Source organism: Rhinoraja longicauda, chromosome 8 (assembly GCF_053455715.1).
Source record: "Rhinoraja longicauda isolate Sanriku21f chromosome 8, sRhiLon1.1, whole genome shotgun sequence".
NCBI classification, from domain to species: domain Eukaryota; kingdom Metazoa; phylum Chordata; class Chondrichthyes; order Rajiformes; family Arhynchobatidae; genus Rhinoraja; species Rhinoraja longicauda.
Genome location: NC_135960.1, coordinates 15,908,003 through 15,930,604, shown reverse-complemented (window position 1 = coordinate 15,930,604; position 22,602 = coordinate 15,908,003). Strand labels below are relative to the sequence as shown.

Sequence of the window (22,602 nt, the reverse complement as noted above, 5' to 3'; positions counted from 1 at the left end):
GCCACTTGTTTTTGAAATCCTTGCCACTGGAAAATGATTTTTATTATGTTATCTATTCCTTTTATAATCTAATATACATCTATCAGGTTACCCCTCAGCCTCCTTCACTCCTGGGAAAAAAAGTTTATCCAGGTTCTCCCCAGAATTAAATTCCTTCAGATTGGGCAGCATACTGGTGAATCTACTTGTTGGTAACTTGCCAACACCCACCAAACTATGGCTTCCGGATGAAAACAAAACTGAGGCTGCAAATGTAAAGTGAGGAAAAGCAGCACAGTAAAAACAATAAGAAGGGAATCAAGTTGAGCCATGTAGTTTTATGTAATTCACAATGATTATCTTAACAGAAAATGATCAAAAAATGAACAAAACCTTCGGAAAACAATTTTCAACAGAAAATGATCTGTACCTTTTTTCAATGCCTCAAGAAGAAACGCAAGATTTTCAGCAAAACTTCCCTGTAATTACAACATAAATGTCGTCAGGTGAGTTTTGTCATTTGTCATGGACTCTGGACAAACACAAATTTAAAAAAAGTTTATATCTAATTCTTAGCCTCCAGATATAATGCACAATGAGCAAAATATCAATATCCTGGACTCCCTCCCAATAATGTGGCAGTTGCTTCACCAGAGGTATTGCATAATTTAAAGACAGGTGATGCTCAAATCCCAAAAAATCCTAATTAAATAATAAATAGGAGCATGATCGGAATAAATATAGTTGAAATCATTATTAGACATTTGTGATTTTACACACTTGCAGTATTGGTTTGTATGTAGAAGCAGCAGTACCTTTAGATGCTTCTGCAAAATTCTTTTCATTGAAAATTTATCTCAAAGAGCAGATCTGAACAACCGGTGTAAGAATTATTAATTGACATACGTTAACTCGTATGATGAAAGTGTTGTGTGCTTTCAGACTTTCATTTCAATTTAAAAGGCTATTATATTTTGATTTCAGATACAAAAATGTACACTGACACAATGGAAAAATCAAATAACTCACAAAAACTTTATCTCCCACAACATTCTCAAGCTGAAGCTGCCTTGTGATTTCTTTCAATGCAATCTTGTCATCTGTTTGTAATAAACCTAAAATGTAAACAAAAGACATGATCATGATCGTCATACTATTTCAGCATTTGTGTAAATAGGGAACAAAAATAAAGTGATTTCTCACGAGAAAAAAATTCAGATTTCCTGACGGTGGAAAGCTATTTGACCCATCGAATCAGGGCAATCCCATCAAATCCCACTTTGTTACTTATTTCCCTATAACTTATTCTCTCACATTCCCATTGATTCTTCTCTCACCCGCCTACATCAAGACACTCTATAGCAGCCAATTAAGTTTCCAAGCAACAAATCTTTCATTGCAGGAGGAAAATGGAGCACCTAAAGAAAAACCACAGATACAATCCTCACACAGCACCAGAGACCAGGACTGACTCCAGGTTACTGAAACCGTGAGGTAACAACATTACCTGTGGTACCACTGGAGTTGATCAGTGATAAGTAGTAAAACATAACGTTACGACACAAGAGGCTGCAGATGCTGGAATATGAAACAATATGTTGAAGGAACTTCGCAGATCGAACACCATCTGTAGGTGTGGGAAGGAATGGTCGACATTTTGGATCAAAACTCTGCATAGGGATAGAAAGTTTTGTTTTCTGTTGGCATAGACACATTTTCTGTTCAAAAAGGTTTCTAGGTGCAAAGAGAAAGTTTGGACAAGTGTAACACAGAGTGCCAAAAAAATCCTCTTAAGTCATTCGATAGTCAAGGGATAATGTTTAAACCTTCGGGGACTAATAGTGAAGAGGCAGATAAGAATAAACATAAACGATAGTTAAAATACAAGTTGCTGGAGTAAGTGGGTCAGGCAGCAAAGATGGTTAGCTTCAGCAAATATATATTTTTTAATGATTTAGTTATTAAAAATGTATCAACATCAAAATTGTGCTTTTGTATGCACAGAATTGAGAGTCTACAAAGGACAAAACAAAAAATATAAAACCTTAATGGAAAATACATGTCAAATTAGTTCAAGGTGACAATATGGACCAATATCTCTATCCAAGAATAACCTTTATGAGGAAACTATCAAACCTTTAAACATAGTAAATTTTATCCATCCAACCTTAAGTTACTCTTTTTGAGATTGTCATTATTAACTGGATATGGAGGCAAGAAAGCATATGATATATAATTAACTTTCATAGAAAGTTTTCAATGGAGAACTGCATGAAAAAAGTTCATTAAAACAGGTACAATGGAATGCAATGGAAGCATCCAATGGCCTAAGAAAAGTAGTCATCAATTAAATAAGTAATATATTTACTGTACTGAAGGAAGAGAGTGAAGATGGAAAATGTTTGTGAAAAATATGGTGAAAATATGATGGGACCATTCATGTTTCTGATAAATTTTAATTAATTTGGAATTCGGTCTTAGAAATTGTATTGGTTGAGATGCAGACCCTTCAGCCCGACCGGGCCCAGCGCCCCGCACCGTCACCGCACACAAGCACCAGCGGGCAGCAGCTTCTCCTCCGGAGCTCCCTCCTCCTCCCTCCACGCACGGATAGTGGTAAGTGGCTTTCGCTGCCAACGGGTTCGCGGAGGGGAGTGGGCGTAGGGGCCAAGTGGGTGGAGGGGAGGAGGGAAGATTGGGGTGGGGGGAGAGTGGGGTGCGGGTAGGGAGAGTGGGGGAGGAGGTAATAGGGGTGGGGAGGGGGGAATGGGGGTGGAGGCAGGGCTGGGGGGGGTGGGGGTGGGGGCAGGGGAGGGGCAAGTGGGGGTGCGTAGGGGGGATGGAGTGGGTCAGTGGGGGGTGCAGAGGAGGATAAGGGGGATTGAGTGGGGAGGTTGAGGGTGCGACACCAATACAGGAGAGGCTTTGGGTCCAGGGCTCCTCAATCACACCCTCTCCCCTTCCCTGTCCCCCCTCTACGAGGAATGGGCACTTGGTCTAGTTACTTTAAATTTCAAGTTTTCTCCAATCCAATTCATAAAGGCAGCTTCACTCCACACAAAATCATTTTAAAGATATACAAATAAAATATACATTTCACTCTTGCAGAGAACGTTACTCACCATTTAAGTGCACTTGCAGAAGATTTTCATCAACTTGCTTCATTTCCTTCAGCTCTTTTAATACACTTTTCAGCAGCTTAAATAAGCAAAATAAGGACATACATTTTAAGAAGCCAAAGCTTCTTACTTTGACATTAACAAATAAAGATACAGATTAAAAGATATAATAGAACAAGAAGGTAAACATAACCTCATAAAAGCAGCCAACATAATCAAAGATTTGTCCCAGCTAAGCCATTCCTTCTTCTACCTGCTCATGTTTGTCAGAGGTACAGAAGCTTCAAAGCACGAAGCACCAGACTCGGGTAGTTTCTTCTCGTCTTTTATCATGCTTCTGAATGGTCTTTCAATAAGCCAGAGTACTGTTCAATTCTCCTCTATCCTGTTGAGGACATTGGACTTGGTCTACTGAACTGATGGGCTACAATGCTGAGAACTACACTCTGCATTTTGTATCCTTCCCTTTGCCCTATCGATTGTATTTGAGTTTTGACTGATTGTATCTGATGGCATATCTGATCTGTGGGAATTGCATGCAAAAGACATTATGAACAGAAATACAGAGGCTACACTGCAAGATGCAAACCACTCCTTAGCTGCAAAAATAGGATGGCCAGGTTACAGTTTGCCAAGAAGTACTTAAAAGAGCTACCACAGTTCTGGAAAAAGGTCTTGTGGGCAGATGAGATGAAGATTAACATATATCAGAGTGATGGCAAGAGCAAAGTATGGAGTAGAGAAGGAACTGCCCAAGATCCAAAGCATACCACCTCATCTGTGAAACACGGTGGTGGGGGTGTATTGGCCTGGGCATGTAAGGCTGCTGAAGGTACTGGCTCACCTATCTTCATTGATCACACAACTGCTGATGGTAGTAGCAAAATGAATTCTGAAGTGTATAGACACATCCTATCTACTCAAGTTCAAACAAAAGCCTCAAAATTCATTGGCCGGCAGTTCATTCTACAGCAAGACAATGATCCCAAACAAACCGCTAAAGCAACAAAGCAGTTTTTCAAAGCGAAAAAAAGGTAAATTCTTGAGTGGCCAAGTCAATCACACGATCTGAACCCAATTGAGCATAATTTTTATATGCTGAAGAGAAAACTGAAGGGAACTAGCCCCCAAAACAAGCATAAGCTAAAGATTGCTGCAATACAGGCCTGGCTGAGCAACACCAGAGAAGACACCCAGCAACTGGTGATGTCCATGAATCGCAGACTTCAAGCAGTCATTCCATGCAACGGATATGCAACAAAATACTAAACATGACTACTTTCATTTACATGACATTGCTGTGTCCCAAACATTATGGTGCCCTGAAATGGGGAGGACAATGTATAAACACTGCTGTAATTTCTACATGGTGAAACCAAAATGTATAAAAATGACCTTTATTAAAATCTGACAATGTGCACTTTAACCATATGTGATTTTTTTCTATTACAAATGTCAAATTGTGGAGTACAGAGACAAATCTTTGTCCCAAACATTATGGAGGGCACTGTAGGTTTGCCAGATTTTCATTGAGTGAAACCCTCAAAAATACCATTCTGAACTAGAGGTTCCTTGCTATTAACAAAACAAGTCTGCTATTCATGGATATCACCAGTTGCTGGGTGTCTTCTCTGGTGATGCTCTGCCAGGCTTGTATTGCAGCCATCTTTAGCTTATGCAAATTCATTTTGCTATTACCATCAGCATTTGTATGATCAATGAAGATAGGTGAGCCAGTACCTTCAGCAGCCATACATGCCCAGGCCAATACACCCCCACCACCGTGTTTCACAGATGAGGTGGTATGCTTTGGATCTTGGGCAGTTCCTTCTCTCATATAACAACTACAGCATGGAAACAGGCCTGTCCGGCCCTACCAGTCCACGCCGACCATTCTCCCTGACCTAGTCTCATCTACCTGCACTCAGACCATAACCCTCTAATCCCCTCTTATCCATATACCTATCCAATTTACTCTTAAATAATAAAATCGAGCCAGCCTCCACCACTTCCACCGGAAGCCCATTCCATACAGCCACAACCCTCTGAGTAAAGAAGTTCCCCCTCATGTTACCCCTAAACCGTTGTCCCTCAATTCTGAAGCTATGTCCCCTTGTTGGAATCTTCCCCACTCTCAAAGGGAAAAGCCTACCCACGTCAACTCAGTCCGTCCCTCTCAAAATTTAAAAAACCTCTATCAAGTCCCCCCTCAACCTTCTACGCTCCAAAGAATAAAGACCCAACCTGTTCAACCTCTCTCTGTAGCCTAAGTGCTGAAACCCAGGCAACATTCTAGTAAATCTCCTCTGTACCCTCTCCATTTTGTCGACATCCTTCCTATAATTTGGCGACCAGAACTGCACACCATACTTCAGATTCGGCCTCACCAATGCCCTGTACAATTTCAACATTACATCCCAACTTCTATACTCGATGCTCTGATTTATAAAGGCAAGCATACCAAACGCCTTCTTCACCACCCTATCCACATGAGATTCCACCTTCAGGGAACAATGCAGTTATTCCCAGATCCCTCTGTTCCACTGCATTCCTCAATTCCCTACCATTTACCCTGTACGTCCTATTTTGATTTGTCCTACCAAAATGCAGCACCTCACACTTATCAGCATTAAACTCCATCTGCCATCTTTCAGCCCACCCTTCCAAAAGGCCCAAGTCTCTCTGTAGACTTTGAAAATCTACCTCACTATCAACTACTCCACCTATCTTAGTATCATCTGCATATTTATTAATCCAATTTGCCACACCATCATCCAGATCATTAATGTAAATGACAAACAACAGTGGACCCAACACAGATCCTTGGGGCACTCCACTAGGCACTGGCCTCCAACCTGACATACAATTGTCAACCGTTACCCTCTGGTATCTCCCATTCAGCCATTGTTGAATCCATCTTGCAACCTCACTATTAATACCCAACGATTTAACCTTCTTAATCAACCTTCCATGTGGAACCTTGTCAAATGCCTTACTGAAGTCCATATAGACAACATCCACAGCCTTGCCCTTATCAATTTCCCTGGTAACCTCTTCAAAAAATTCAAGAAGATTAGTCAAACATGACCTTCCAGGCACAAATCCATGTTGACTGTTTCTAATCAGGCCTTGATTATCCAAATAATTATATATATTGTCCCTAAGTATCTTTTCCATTAATTTTCCCACCACAGACGTCAAACTAATAGGTCTATAATTGCTAGGTTTACTTTTAGAACCTTTTTTAAACAAAGGCACAACATGCGCAATGCGCCAATCTTCCGGCACCATCCCCGTTTCTAATGACGTTTGAAATATTTCCGTCATAGCCCCTGCTATTTCTGCACTAACTTCCCTCAATGTCCTAGGGAATATCCTATCAGGACCTGGAGACTTATCCACTTTTATATTTTTCAAAAGTGTCCGTACCTCCTCTTCTTTAATCCTCCTAATTTCCATCACTACTCTACTTGTTTCGCTTACCTCACATAATTCAATATCCTTCTCCTCGGTAAATACCGAAGAAAAGAAATTGTTTAATATCTCCCCCATTTCTTCTGGCTCAGCACATAGCTGTCCACTCTGACTCTCTAATGGACCAATTTTATCCCTCACTATCCTTTTGCTATTGACATATCTGTAGAACCCCTTGGGGTTTACTTTTACATTATTTGCCAAAGCAGCCTCATATCTTTTTTTCGCTTTTCTAATTTCCTTTTTAAGATTCCTTTTACATTCTTTATATTCCTCAAGAACCTCATTTACTCCCTGCCACTTATATTGATTGTATATCTCCCTCTTTTTCCGAACCAAGTGTCCAATTTCCTTGGAAAACCACGGCTCTTTCAAATTATTATTCTTTCCTTTCCACCGAACAGGGACATAAAGACTCTGTACTCTCAAAATTTCACCTTTAAATATCCTCCATTTCTCTATTATATCCTTTTCATAAAACAACAATTTCCATTTCACTCCTTTTAAATCCTTTCTCATCTCCTCAAAATTAGCCTTTCTCCAATCCAAAATCTCAACCCTTGGTCCAGATTTGACCTTCTCCATAATGATATTGAAACTAATGGCATTATGATCACTAGACCCAAAGTGCTCCTCAACACATACCTCCGTCACCTGACCCATCTCATTTCCTAACAGGAGGTCCAACACTGCCCCTTCTCTGGTAGGCACCTCTACGTATTGCTGCAAAAAACTATCCTGCACACATTTTACAAACTCCAAACCATCCAGCCCTTTAACAGAATGTGATTCCCAGTCTATATACGGAAAATTGAAATCACCCACAATCACCACTCTGTGCTTACTACTAATATCTGCTATCTCCTTACATATTTGCTCTTCCAATTCTCGTTCCCTATTTGGCGGTCTATAATACACCCCTATAAGTGTTGCTAAACCTTTCTCATTTCTGAGCTCCACCCAAACAGCCTCCTTAATCGAGCCTTCTAGTCTGTCCTGCCAAAGCACTGCTGTGATATCCTCCCTGACAAGCAATGCAACACCCCCACCTCTTGCCCCTCCGATTCTATCACATCTGAAACAATGAAATCCTGGAATATTTAATTGCCAATCGCAACCCTCCTGCAACCATGTTTCACTGATCGCCACAACATCATACTTCCAGATGTCAATCCAGGCTCTAAGCTCATCCACCTTTCTTACAATGCTCCTAGCATTAAAATATACACATTTAAGGGACCCATCATTTCTTATTCTCAGTTTATTTCTTTTCCCTTCTTTCTCTCCTACATATTGGGTCTGAGTGTTTCCTTTTTCTGCCTCCTGCCTCACACACTGCCTGTTAGCTATCTGTGTTTGAGTCCCTCCCCCCAACCGTACTAGTTTAAAGTCTCCGCAATTATTTTAGCAAATCTCCCCGCCAGGATATTGGTTCCCCTCAGGTTCGGATGCAACCCGTCCTTTTTGTACAGGTCATACTTCCCCCAGAAGAGGTCCCAATGATCCAGAAACTTGAAACCCTGCTCCCTGCACCAGTTCCTCAGCCACGTATTTATCCTCCACCTCACTCCATTCCTATTCTCACTATCGCGTGGCACAGGCAGTAAGCCTGAGATTATTACTTTGGAAGTCCTTTTTTTTAACTCTCTTCCTAGCCCCCTGAATTCTCCTTTCAGGACCACTTCCCTTATCCTACCTATATTGTTGGTACCTATATGTACCATGACCTCTGGCTCCTCTCCCTCCCCTTTCAGGATATCCTGGACACGCTCAGACACATCCCGGACACCGGCACCAGGGAGGCAAACCACCATCCGGGTCTCCCGACTGCGTCCACAGAAACGCCTATCTGACCCCCTCACTATAGAGTCCCCTATTACTACTGCTCTCCTCTTCCTTTCCCTACCCTTCTGAGCAACAGGGCCGGACTCCTTGCCAGAGGCCCGGGCACCGTCGTTGCCCCCAGGTAGGCTGTCCCCCCCAACAGTACTTAAACAGGAGTATGTAGCGCGTCGATAAAGGCAAGGAGCCTTTATATACCTTCCCGAAAGGAGCAATAAAATATACCTTCCCGAAATACCTGGCTCCTTGCCTGTATCATCACGTCGGGGTCACCAATGTAGCGCGTCGATAAAGGCAAGGAGCCAGGTATTTCGGGAAGGTATATTTTATTGTATCGTGGGGCTCAGACGGGTCTAGTCTGCTGGAATGGCTTGGCGCCCAAACCTTGTCCTTATATACCTGAGTCCAGGACCGCCTCCCGGGACTGGTCCATTCCCGTGCCGAGGGGTCGGTAGTAGTATGGCCCGACCCTTGGGAGCCGCCACAAGTACTTATTTCCAAGGGGTACAGCCACCGGGGTACTCCCTAGTCCCTGCCTCTGTTCCTTGCCCCCCCTAACAGTGACCCACTTGTCTACCTCCCGTGGTCTAGGAGTGACCACCTCTCTGTAACTCCTATCTATAACCTCCTCACTCTCCCTGATCAGACGGAGGTCATCAATCTGCCGCTCCAGGTTCCTAATACGGTCCCTTAGGAGCCCCATCTCGTCACACCTGGCGCAGATGTGGATGTCTGGAAGACTATCAGACTCCCAGATTCCCCACATCCGACACCCAGAACAAAAAACTGCCCTGGCACTCATACTCCCCAAACAAAGCCCCGTGCTCGGTTACTAAACCTACCGCCCGGCCGCTACTCCAACCGCTCCAACCGCCCACCCAAAAGAACTGAGTGATCTCCTGGGAGAGGCGAAAAACCGGATAAAAAACCCAGGCCAATTTGGGAAAAAATCCGGGAAATTCCTCTCCGACCCCAAGCTAGGCGATCGAAACTAGTCCGGGAGATCACACAGGTCTTACTCCTTACTATCCCCACACAATCCCCACACACTACTTCCCAAGCAACACAGCTTGGTGCTGCTTGCTGCTGCTTGCTACTGCTCTTGCTACTGCTGCTTGCTGCTGCTGCTGATTGCTGCTGCTGCTACTCATGCTGCTGCTACTGCTGATTGCTGCTGATTGCTCTCCTCCTTGCCATCACTCTGATAGAAGTTAATCTTCGTCTCATCTGTCCACAAGACCTTTTTCCAGAACTGTGGTTGCTCTTTTAAGTACTTCTTGGAAAACTGTAACCTGGCCATCCTATTTTTGCAACAAACAAATGGTTTGCATCTTGCAGTGCAGCCTCTGTATTTCTGTTCATGAAGCCTTCTGCAGACAGTGGTCATTGACAAATCCACACCTGACTCCTGAAGTGTGTTTTTGATCTGTCGGACAGATGTCTGGGAATTTTTCTTTATTATAGAGAGAATTCTTCTGTCAGCAGCTGTGGAGGTCTTCCTTGGCCTGCCAGTCCCTTTGCGATTAGTAAGCTCAGCAGTGCTCTCTTTCTTCTTAATGATGTTCCAAACAGTTAATTTTGGTAAGCCAAAGGTTTGGCTGATGTCTACAACAGTTTTATTCTTGTTTCTCAGTCTCATAATGGCTTCTTTGACTTTCATTGGCACAACTTTGGCCTCATGTTGATAAACAGCAATAAAAGTTTCCAAAGGTGATGGAAAGACTGGAGGAAAGACTAGGTGCTGAGAGTTCTCTTATTGGAGGCATTTAAACACACCTGTGAAGCCATGTGTTCCAAACATTATGGTGCCCTGAAATGGGGACGACGGCGGAGGGGGAGGGGGGTGGGGACTATGTATAAACACAGCTGTGATTTCTGTGAAACTAAAATTTATAAAAATACCCTTTAATAAAATTTGACGATGTGCACTTTAACCACATGTGATTTTTTCTATTTCAAATCTCAAATTGTGGAGTAGAGAGGCAAATAAATAAATGATGGGTCTTTGTCCCAAACATTATGGAGGGCACTGTGTATTAATCTGGATCCATCCAGCAAAAACAATTACACAAATTCACAGCTTAAACTTAAAATGATTTTCTTTCACAGCACATGCAAATATTTTTCAAGCAACTTTATAAGAAACCCTGGCCAAAGAAAAGGAGGCACAAGAAACAAGCTATTTTGACTTGAGGAATGTCATGTGAAAATAAACACATATGCTTTTGATGGAAATACATTTTCTTTTAAGCAATTATACAGACTATTTAAATGATTAATAATTTCTGGAAAGATCAATCATAATCGTATCAAGCAGGCGACTCGCCTCCAGAAGCCAAATGACCTGCTCTTGCTCCTTTTCTTGTGTTTCCATACACACTACTTGTCCCCTTTCCAGTCTTTTCAACCAAGATTGAAATACATTCAGTCAATAGAATAGTGTGTTAAGGAAAAAATTAAAACAGTGTGTCAGATTAATTGGCTGAAGCATGATCCACCGGTTGTATGGAATGCACACATTTGTTTCCTTGGAAGCTCAACTGTGAGCGAGTAGTTTCAAAAGTGGAAGTAAATAATTGTAACAAAGACATCATTAGCATGTAAATCAATGATGCTATAAGCAAAATCTACAAAGGGCCAGATTTTGTTAAAAAGTAAAGAGTGTAGTGAGTCCAAAAACGAGCGTTATTATCAAAAGACTTTATTCTTAGTAAAAACCGTAACAAGGCGCAACGCACTTACTTTGGACACACACTACTTAACTGCTAACATAATCTAATCTAATCTCTCCAGTTTGGTGCCAGACACAACTATACCTCGCGCTCCCGCACCACGTGACCCGTTAGCCCAACCGAGGGTTCGAGACCCCCCCGCTAATCCGTATGTCCCTACATGACCCCCCCCAGAACCCTCGAAAACAGACCTCACGGGTGCCCGGACCTCCCTCCCGGAACGCGTACGGAGGGGAGAAACCGATACCGCCAATGTGACGGGAGGCGGGGAGGCCGCCGCCACCGGAGGCGATGGAGGGGCCACGGCAGCGGAGGGCGTAGGTGACGGAGAGCGCTTGATCGGGAACGGTGGCCCGGGCCCAACCATAGGCGGCGGGGGTCGAGAGGTGGCAAACAAGGCGCCGCTGGCGGGACCAGTGGGGCGGCCATAGGCCGGCCCCTGCGCGGCGCTGGGCCACCGACACAGGGAGGTCCTTGTCCAAATGGGCCGGTTTGAGCCGGGATACCGAAACGAGCTCCTGGCGATTACCCACCTGCAAGGTGAAAGTAACAGCCCCTCTCTTAAGTATCTGGAACGGGCCCTGATAAACCGGCCGAAGAGGGGGGCGGTGGGAATCTTTCCGAAGGAACACAAAATCGCAGTCCCGCAAGTCCGACGGGACGTGGACTGCAGTGCTTCCGTGCCTGGAGGTCATGACTGGAGCCAGAGAACCCACCCGTGCCCGGAGGGAACCCAACACCGACGTAACGGGCGGCGGCAAGGCGGGGGCGGAAGGGAGAATGTCACCCGGCACCCGCAGGGGCGAACCGTAGACGAGCTCGGCCGAGGATGTGCCTAGCTCGGCCTTTGGGGCCGTACGAATGCCGAGGAGGACCCAAGGCAGCTGGTCAGCCCAATCGTGGCCGGTCAGTCGGGCACAGATGGATGCCTTCAGCTGCCGATGGAAGCGCTTAACCATCCCGTTGGATTGGGGATGGTAGGCGGTGGTCTGCTGTAAACGGGACCCATACAACTGTGCCAGCGCGGCCCAGAGGGAGGAGGTGAACTGGGCTCCCCAATCTGTGGTGATGATAGCCGGTACGCCGAAACGGGCCACCCAATGCAACGCCAGGGCCCGTGCACAGGAGGCCGCCGAGGTGTCTGACAATAGGAGCGCCTCCGGCCAACGCGTGAAACGATCAACCACCGTCAGCAGATGAGTATAACCCCTGGAATAGGGCAATGGACCCACCAAATCCACGTGGATGTGGAAAAAACGGACTGGGGGAACCTCGAATCTCTGGTATGGGGGCTGGACATGGCGATGAACTTTGGAGGTTTGGCACGGAACACAGGCCCGTGCCCAGATCGCCACCTGCTTCCGCAGGCCGTGCCAGACAAACCGGGCGGCCACCATGGCCGAAGTCGCCCTGATGGACGGATGTGCCAGGCCATGAGTGGCCTCAAAAACCTTACGCCGCAGGGCGGCAGGCACCACCGGGCGAGGGCGTGGAAGGGAAACGTCACACCACACGTCACCAATGTAGTGAGTCCAAAAACGAGCGTTATTATCAAAAGACTTTATTCTTAGTAAAAACCGTAACAAGGCGCAACGAACTTACTTTGGACACACACTACTTAACTGCTAACATAATCTAATCTAATCTCTCCAGTTTGGCGCCAGACACAACTATACCTCGCGCTCCCGCACCACGTGACCCGTTAGCCCAACCGAGGGTTCGAGACCACCCCGCTAATCCGTATGTCCCTACAAGAGCATGCTTGAGGATATAAAATGGAGCTGGCAGGCAACGTAAAGGAAAATCCCAAAAGATTCATGCATACGAAGAGTAAAATGGTGGCTCGGGAAAGGATAGGTTCTCTTAAAGATCAATTTGGTGGTCTTTGTGTTGAACCACTAGAGATAAGGGAGATATTAAATGAATACTTCTCATCTGTTTTTGCCGAGATCATGAAATCTAAGGATTTGAGGCATAGCAGTTGTGATGTCTTAAATCAAATACAAATTACCAAAGAGGCTGGCTTTCAAAGGCAGGGAAATAGCAAGTAATTTATATTTTTCAATTCATTAAGTTAGTAAATCGGTTGAACTGTCCTGATCTTTGATTGTATATAATTAATTTTGTTTTAAAATAATATTTCAAACAAATAGTAGTTCATTAAACTTTTAGAGCTGAACTGTATTGAATGTTTGTGAATGTTAGAGACATTCACAGTGATTCAAACGTTGACACTTTTAACAGACTGTTGCCCTCCAGATATGGTTTAGGCAGCTGTGAAAGCATTTCTGTGCACAGTACTTGCTATTTATGGTTGAATGGCCCTCCTCAGTCTGGATAACAAAATATGTAAGACGAAATGTGTAAGAAGGAATTGCAGATGCTGGTTTAAACCGAAGATAGACACAAAAAGCTGGAGTAACTCAGCGGGACAGGCAGCATCTCTGGAGAGAAGGAATGGGTGACCTTTCGGGTCGAGACCCTACTTCAGACTGAAACCTCACCCATTCCTTCTCTCCAAAGATGCTGCCTGTTCCGCTGAGTTACTCCAGCTTTTTGTGCCTATCTTCTGGATAATAAAACATTTTACCTTCCACAGTGATTAGCAATGGCTCAAATAAAAAAAAAGGACAAAACTCAGAGAAAGAAAGCTGCTTTCGTCCTGCAGAATCAGACTACCCCCTAATACTTGAGCCCTTCTCTCCATCCCAGCCTGAAATCTATATACTAAAACTCTCGTTTGTTTGTTTGTTCCTGAACTACAGCCAAAACGGTACACGATAGCACAACAATTTTATGTCCACCTTACTCACCGTCGTTCCTTTGTGCTAATGGAAGACCTTTCATTGAAATTGATGTTATATTTTTAAAGTTATTCACATTTTAAAATTTAAATCTATCTCTGAGGGAGGGAGAGAGGGGGGAGGGTGGATGGAGGGAGGGGGTGAGGGGATTGGGGATGGAGTGGGGGGGGAGGAGCGGGGATAAGGGGGGTTGAGGGGGATGGAGTGGGGGGAGGGGAGGGGGGAGTGGAGGAAGAGGGGGGAGTGGAGGGAGGGGGGAGTGGAAGAGGGGGGAGTGGAGGGAGGGGGGGAGTGGAGGGAGGGGGGAGTGGAGGGAGGGGGGAGTGGAGGGAAGGGGGAGTGGAGGGAAGGGGGAGTGGAGGGAAGGGGGAGTGGAGGGAAGGGGGAGTGGAGGGAAGGGGGAGTGGAGGGAGGGGGGAGTGGAGGGAGGGGGGAGTGGAGGGAGGGGGGGTGGAGGGAGGGGAGGGAGGAGAGGGACGGAGAGGGAAGGGAGGGAGGGGGGAGGGAGAGGGGAGGGAGGGGAGAGGAGAGGGTGCTGCACCAATGCAGGAGAGGTTTGGGCCCAACGGGTCCACTTGGTCTAGTATAGCATAAAATCTTTCATCAATGCGAATCCTACAAAGATCAGGTTGCTCAAGAAACTCATACCATAGTTTTTCCTGCTCCTCGGGGACCGACAATTAGGAGAGAGTTGCTTTCTCCATGAATAGCTGTTTGTTTTAGAAGATCCATCAAATTTCTGAAAAACAATGAAATAGTAAATAACAAATTTGCATACAATAAGCAAATGGTGTTTCACAATGTATTTGGTTTCACTTGGATTGAACAGTACATCCTCACACTTTATATTTTCTCTTACCCTGCTGAATTTCAGTTCTGTTTCATTTCTTTGCACTTCAGTCGCTTGGGCTAGTAGCGTGGTGGCTGTAAAGTATTCATGGAGGTAGAGTTTTGGTAAACAAGGGATGTAGACAGGGCTTTAAACTAAATAATGGAAGGGATGGGGGGAAGGGTTCAACAGATTGGAAAAGTATAATAATTAAAGGCAAGGAGAGCACGGGAAAAGTTACCAAAGTTTCTAGGAGAGGAAATGGAACAGGAAGTTTAAAACGGGATAAGATTTTAATGTCAGTCAACATGGGGACTATTTTGAGAAGATTAGTAAATAACTGAGGCTGTTATATCTCAATGCACGCAGTATGCAAAACAAGGTGGATGAGCTTACAGTGCAGTTAGAAATCGGCAGGTACAATGTTGAGGACATCACAGAGTCATGGCTGAAAGAGGATCAGAGCTGGGATCTGAATATCCCAGATATCATCTATCAAAAAGGCAAGAAGGTGGGCAGTGGGGATGGGGTGGCTCTGTTGGAATGGAAATAAATCCAAACCGTAGCGAGAAGACATAGGATCAGAAGATGTTGAATCCTTGTGGGTAGGGGTAAGAAAATGCAATGGTGAAAATACCCTGAAGGGAGTTAAATACAGATTTTGAAATAGCAGGCACGGCGTTGGGAACAAAATACACGAGGAAATAGAAAGGTATGTAAGAAAGGCAATGTTACGGCGGTCATGGGGGACTTCAATATGTAAGTATATTGGTAAATTTAGGTTGGTTCCGGATCCCAAGAGAAGGAATGTGTAGAATGCCCACAAGATAACTTCTTAGAGTAGCTTGTGGTCAAGCTCACGAGGGAAAAGACAATTCTGGATTTGGTGTTGTGCAAGAAACCAGACTTGATTAGGGAGCTAAAGGTAAAAGAACCCCTTGGAGGCAGTGACCACAATATGATAGAATTCAACCTGCAGTTTGAGAGGGAGAAATTAAACTTGGATGCAAGTTCTAAGAAGAATGTGAAAACAAAGAGATCTGGGGGTTCAGATGCATAATTTATTTAAAGTGGCATATTGCAAAGAAATTGGTTCAGAAACATTTTCAGATCTTGGGCATAAATAAAAGCACAGAATATAAGAGCAAAATAGAAAGAGGAAGTCATAATGAACCTTGATAAAAAAAACTGATTCAGCCACAATTAGAGTTGTGCTACACATCTAGTTCTGGGCAGCAAACTTAAAGAGCGCAGAAAAGATCTACCAAAATAATTCCAGGAACAAGGGACTTTGTAACTTTGATAAGTTGTTATTTACCTTGGAACAGGGCACCCGACAAAATAATTTTCGAATCATGAAGAGAACATTCAAAAGGGAGAAACTGTTTTTATTATCAGAGGGGCCTAGAACTAAGGAAGATAGAATAAAGATGATTGACAAAAGAACCAATACAAACTGGAGGAAAATCATTCTTGTTTTCATGCAGCAGGTGCTGAGGATTTGGGCTGCACCACCAGGAAAGAATGAGAAGCAGATTCAATTGAATCATCCAAAAAGAAGCTGGAGGTCAATAGAGCTCAATTTATGATGTACATCCAATTCCAGATGAAACCTATAAATCACACTGACTTTCACTTCCGAATCTTCTACCATAATATCAGTTCCAAAACAAACTGAAAGATTTACAATTTTATTTTAATAAACTACCGAAAAACTACTGGTCTGTCATAAACAAGAGCGGAGAATCTCTTTGTGTATAGTTGGATAAGATGGAGCACATCGAAAAGTGAACATTTATGGCAGATTAGTTACATCAGTTTATATTAGTTACATAAATTTATTGAAAAAGATCACAAGGTTATAGGAAAAATCTACAGAAGGAAGCATGCAGGTACAGCAGGCAGTGAAGAAAGCCAATGGAATGTTGGCCTTCATAACAAGAGGAGTTGAGTATAGGAGCGAAGAGGTCCTTCTGCAGTTGTACAGGGCCCTTGTGAGATCGCACCTGGAGTACTGTGTGCAGTTTTGGTCTCCAAATTTGAGGAAGGATATTCTTGCTATTGAGGGCATGCAGCGTAGGCTTACTAGGTTAATTCTCGGAATGGCGGGACTGTCATATGTTGAAAGACTGGAGCGACTAGGCTTGTATACACTGGAATTTAGAAGGATGAGAGGGGATCTTATTGAAACATATAGGATTATTAAAGGGTTGGACACGTTAGAGGCAGGAGACATGTTCCCAATGTTGGGGGAGTCCAGAACCAGGGGCCACAGTTTAACAATAAGGGGCAGACCATTTAGAACGGAGATGAGGAAAAACTTTTTCAGTCACAGAGTTGTAAATCTGTGGAATTCTCTGCCACCGAAGGCAGTGGAGGCCAGTTCTCTGAATGCATTCAAGAGAGAGCTAGATAGAGCTCTTAAGGATAGCGGAGTCAGGGGGTATGGGGAGAAGGCAGGGACGGGGTACTAATTGATAATGATCAGCCATGATCACATTGAATGGTGGTGCTGGGCCGAATGGCCTACTCCTGCACCTATTGTCTATTATCTATTATCTATTAAAAGCAGAAAATTCTGTAAATGCTCAGCAGGTCAGGCAGTGCTTGTAAAGATAGGAAGTTGAAACTTAATTTTTTTGCCATTATCGTCGGAAATTATCCATTTTGATCCGGGAATACAAAAATAAAACAACGTACATTAAACTTAAGGGAACTGAAGGCTAAACCCGATCAGTTATACAGTTTGCAACATGATCTAGTGCGGCACAGGAACCCAAGAGGCTGCAGCGAGTAGACAAAAGCATCTACACGAGGCATTTCCTCAAGAAGGTGGCATCTATCATCAAAGATCCCTACGATTCAAGCCATGCCCACCTCTCACCGAATCGTCAGGCAGGAGGTAGAAACATCAGATGCCATACCACCACATTCAGGAGCCTGTCCATGTACCTACAATGCAGCTGCAATCATAGAAACATAGAAAATAGGTGCAGGAGGAGGCCATTTGGCCCTTCGAGCCAGCACCACCATTCATTGTGATCATGGCTGATTTTTCTTATTCAAACAAGATTTTTCTTATCTTTGCTCCTCACCATACTTGGGCATTTGAAAATAAACTCGATTTGTCAAAAGAGTGCATTAGGGGATTTCCTTTTGTGATGCTAAATTATCTTTATTAACAATTTAGACAGAGACATAATTTTTTTGTGAATGTGTTTGTTAGAAGGCAAAATAGAATGAGGAAATGCGAGTAGGAACTTGGCAAGTAGGCAAATCCATGAGAATGTAGAGAAAGGCAGCTCAATGCACCTTGGTCAGAGAAGTAATAATAAGAATATTTTCTAAATGCTGTGGGGCCTTGTGACTATGGTGGTTCAACGATTCAGATGCCCAGCACACAAACTACAAAATGTTAATGCATGATCAAACAAAATTGGAAGAGCAGAGGTCTTTATTACACAAGACTTTCTTTTGCAAGACCATCCTATGTAGGAGAGTTTAAAATATGGTAAATTGCTTAAGCTTCTGAGTGAAATCAGGACCCATTAAATGGGAAGTAGAAAAACTAGTAACATTTTCAGCCAAAAGGTTGCAAACATTTAAACAATTAAAACTTTCAGGACTGAGATTTTTTCAAGCAAAGCCATCAAGGACAATGGAGAAAAGACAGATAAATGGGGTTTAGGTGTTGATCTACCCCGATCTAACTGAAAGGCAAAATAGATTTGAGGGTCATCAATGGGCTATTCAAGCTGTGATTTTCAACTGACAGTCAAACAAAGACAAGTTAAGCAATGTATTGGAGGGTTTTGTTGCATAAATATCAAATTGGTTTTTGGAAAGAAGGGAAACACAATAGATGATAGTCACAAAACTGGAATGGGTCAGAGAGATTGATCTACATCAAAAACACTATGTAAATTGAATCTGTTGATGTTCTGAGCTCTGCTGTTCCTTTCTGCAACAACATACAGTTTGCAATGTATTGCATGTTATCCTGTAAATTACTCAATGTCCAAAAAAAAACTTTTCCGTGGAAGTATAAAAGTATTCAAACCTATTAATTAAAGTATTGTTTTCTCATGCAACGTGAAACTAATTTCAGGCAGTTTTCACAACATATTCTTAAACTGGATTGCAAAATCTACAATTACCCTCTCACTTGATTTGCCCCATCCAAACTCCTTACAATTCCATGCAATGACTGAAATTATGACATTTTACTGAATGTAACCATTAGTATTAACTATTTCCAACACTGCCAAATTGTTGACACAGGACAATATACCTGAATAAGTGTGCGCAAGCAAATTAAAGAACTATTGTTTACCATCATGAAAATAATAAAACCATCAAAACTGACACAGATCAGCTACATTTAGTGATTATCATATTGACCACATAATGCAAATAAGATAGTCTTTGGCATCCATAATACAAGAACTGATAAAACTCCAGTGAAAGTCTGCAAGCCATGGAAAGAGAATTCTGTTCACAAAAAGAATGAATTCTGCAAACAATCAGTTCTAATGAAAAGTCATTAACCTGAAAAATCAACTCTGGCTCTCTTGCCTTCGATACTGACTGCATTACTTAGCATTCTCCCTTTATGTCAGATTTTTGGCATTTGTTTCTTTTCATTAACAAGAAATATTTGCCGTAGAAATTAAAACAAAGTATAAATGCAAGAATTATAACCAAAACATGTCAAATTACACGTACTATTTCCAACTCAGAAGAATTTTTCCCACTTTTGGTTAAGCGAAGTAGTGAGCATTGGTATAAGAGCCTGTGCCCATATAGCAGATAATATCTCAAGGGCTGATAGTGTTCCCACTGCCTTAACATACTGGACACAGGTGCGTGTTTATTAAATGTAGACAGAGTATCAGAATAATGTATTTCCATAACATTCCTGTAAGTATCCTACAACTGAAGCTTGGTTACCGCTTCAAATGGCTGTCTACTGGTACTTGCACTCAAAATGAGTTCAAAACTGTATCATTTGTGGAACTTGAAAAATATTTCCAGCGACCTATTTGGACAAATCATTTTATTTTAATCAATAAAAAAAGATCAGGTTTTCAGTGCACCAGTTGGGACGTCATGTTGCACTGTACAAAAAGTTGAGGAGGCCAGATTTGGAGTACAGTGTACAGTACTGGTCACTCTTCAAAAGAAAGGATGTCTTTAAACTGGAAATAGTGGAAAAAAGATTTAGGAGATCACCATGGTGTCTGCAGGGTTTAGGATAGGCTGGTTCTTTCGTCCCTGGAGCTTAGTAGGCTGATGAGTGACCTTATTGAGGTATATAAAATTACGAAGGGCACGGATAAGGTGAACAGCCACAGTCCTTTCCTCAGGGTAGTGGAGTCTAAAAATAGATGGTGTGTACAGAGAAAGAGCATGTAGGGCAAGTGGCAGACAAAGTGCAATTATGACATTTAAAATACACATGGGGACATGAATAGGAAAGATTGAGGGATATAGGCATAGGCAAGTGGCTTTTGCTTCATCATGTAACGTGGTCAGCATGCATAAGTGAAGCCGTAGAGCCTGTTTCCATGCTGTATAGCTCTGACTCAGAGTGGTTACTGCAGCACTTTGCAATGCTGTTGATTCATATATCACTTACTTGTATTGAGCTTCTACTCCAAATGGTTTACCAGGGAGATGGTGGCAGAACCGTGTTCTCAATATCATGTGAACCTGTAAATTCAATGTAACGTCAGGTAATCACACTGTGAATAACCAGCACTGAACATATCTATATATTTTATGGAAAGCAAAACCCATTTTGCTTTATTTGCACTTAATTGAGATGCAAGTGGTTACCAATGCTTATTAGAAAGTACACCATTTTAAAAGAAAGAGTTCCTCATTTTCAGAGTGGTAACAAGAATATTGGAAACCAAGGCATTCATTGCTAGCGATGTGGTATTACTGGCAAGAAAAAAAGGACAAAAAACAAAGTTTTGGAAAGAGAGATCTTTGGTGCTGAGAAATCCTTGAACAAGAATAATTTTACTGAACATTTTACATTAAATAGCAGGTAGAATCAATTTAAAAGAGATTGGGAATTTGTAAATTGTTTCTTATAACTTTCTGAGTACAGTTTACCCCTACGTTACGGAGCAAGAAAGCTTTCCGTATCTCAAAACAATATTTCCCATGTCTGCCATTGTTTGCAGATTCATTAAAACTATACAATAAAGCAATAAACAAAAAAAAAGCTCTCAAGAGAAAAAGTGAGAAACGTTTGGAAAACTACGGAAGAGCGTGCAACTTTCCAGAATAAATGTGTAAAAACAAATATTTATATACAAGGATCAGAGAATTAATTAGAAAACCATTCGGTAGTGCAACTTTTATCAAGGAGCTGTCAGGCAAAAATGGGATATTTAAGGGGGGGGTAGTTGGGAAGAGGGGAGGAATCATCGGTAATTAATGTTCATATAATAATTATTACTGTTTTTAAAAGAGTAATATATAATTCTAGTTAAGTACAATTTCTTAACTACTAATACCTTTTTAATATTGAAAAGCTATTTGCAGGGAGGTTTCATGGAAGTCAGTGAAATGTCAAAAACTACGAATCTGAATCAAAAACAGAAAATACTGGGAACACAGCATAAGTGGAAAAAGAAATGTGGATAACATTTCAGCTTGAAGATCCTTCATTTCTAAAAGTGAAAGTTGGCGTGCTTGGAGAGGACAAACAAGGCAATGCAATACAGAATGAATGCTTGGAAACGGAAAATTAGGAACACAAAAGTTCACAAATTCCATTGGGAAACTGGTCAAGTGAATAAGATGATGAAGAAGCTACATGGAATGTCTTTTTTCAGCCACAGCGCAGAATAGAAGAGCAAAGGGACCTTGTGGTTAATGTGGTTAACGTTACTGCAAATGAAAATAATGCAGCATAACAATTTTAAAGAAAAACAAAACATTTCCCCAGAACTTCCCAGGAGTTGCATTAATCATGCCGCATTGCGTGTGAATGATAGATACGTCTTAGAGAAAGATCTCATTGAATGGATGACTGCCTTATAGAAAATGTGATGAAGACCGTTTTCTAGGAGAGCGACGTCCCCCTTAATGTATAAGAAAATAACTGCAGATGCTGGTACAAATCGAAGGTATTTATTCACAAAATGCTGGAGTAACTCAGCAGGTCAGACAGCATCTCGGGAGAGAAGGAATGGGTGACGTTTCAGGTCGAGACCCTTCTTCAGACTCATATCAGGGGGCGGGACAAAGGAAGGATATAGGTGGAGACAGGAAGATAGAGGGAGATCTGGGAAGGAGGAGGGGAAGAGAGGGACAGAGGAACTACCTAAAGTTGGAGAAGTCGATGTTCATACCACTGGGCTGCAAGCTGCCCAGGCGAAATATGAGGTGCTGTTCCTCCAATTTCCGGTGGGCCTCACTATGGCACTGGAGGAGGCCCATGACAGAAAGGTCAGACTGGGAATGGGAGAGGGAGTTGAAGTGCTCGGCCACCAGGAGATCAGTTTGGTCAATGCGGACTGAGCGCAGGTGTTGAGCGAAGCGATCGCCGAGCCTGTGCTTGGTTTCGCCGATGTAAATAAGTTGACATCTAGAGCAGCGGATGCAATAGATGAGGTTGGAGGAGGTGCAGGTGAACCTTTGTCTCACCTGGAAAGACTTAATGTACATGGCTACCTGTAAATAGATGGCAACATCAATCTGCATGCAACTGCAATTTGAAGTTGACCCTGCCAAGCTGGGCTGCTTCCATTCAGTTAACATGTTTTTTGAGGCAAGCATGGGAAGCCTGATCTTAGCACCATGCT

At 42.9% G+C, this 22,602-nt stretch overlaps 1 protein-coding gene across 5 annotated transcripts in view; it reads right to left on the bottom strand.

Moving 5' to 3' along the window:
- The window catches only part of orc4 (origin recognition complex, subunit 4), an 81,510-nt gene that overhangs the window by 39,359 nt on the left and 19,549 nt on the right, over positions 1 to 22,602 (bottom strand). For 3 of the 5 annotated variants that reach the window (XM_078404411.1, XM_078404410.1, XM_078404412.1), the window contains exons 3-7: positions 20,418 to 20,491; positions 14,599 to 14,689; positions 3,102 to 3,177; positions 1,009 to 1,094; positions 410 to 458 (exon numbers count right to left, since the gene is read on the bottom strand). In XM_078404411.1, coding sequence (XP_078260537.1) covers positions 410 to 458; positions 1,009 to 1,094; positions 3,102 to 3,177; positions 14,599 to 14,689; positions 20,418 to 20,491 — 376 coding nt within the window. The remainder of the gene's footprint in view (positions 1 to 409; positions 459 to 1,008; positions 1,095 to 3,101; positions 3,178 to 14,598; positions 14,690 to 20,417; positions 20,492 to 22,602) is intronic. The other 2 variants (XM_078404414.1, XM_078404413.1) reach the window with 2 other exon arrangements.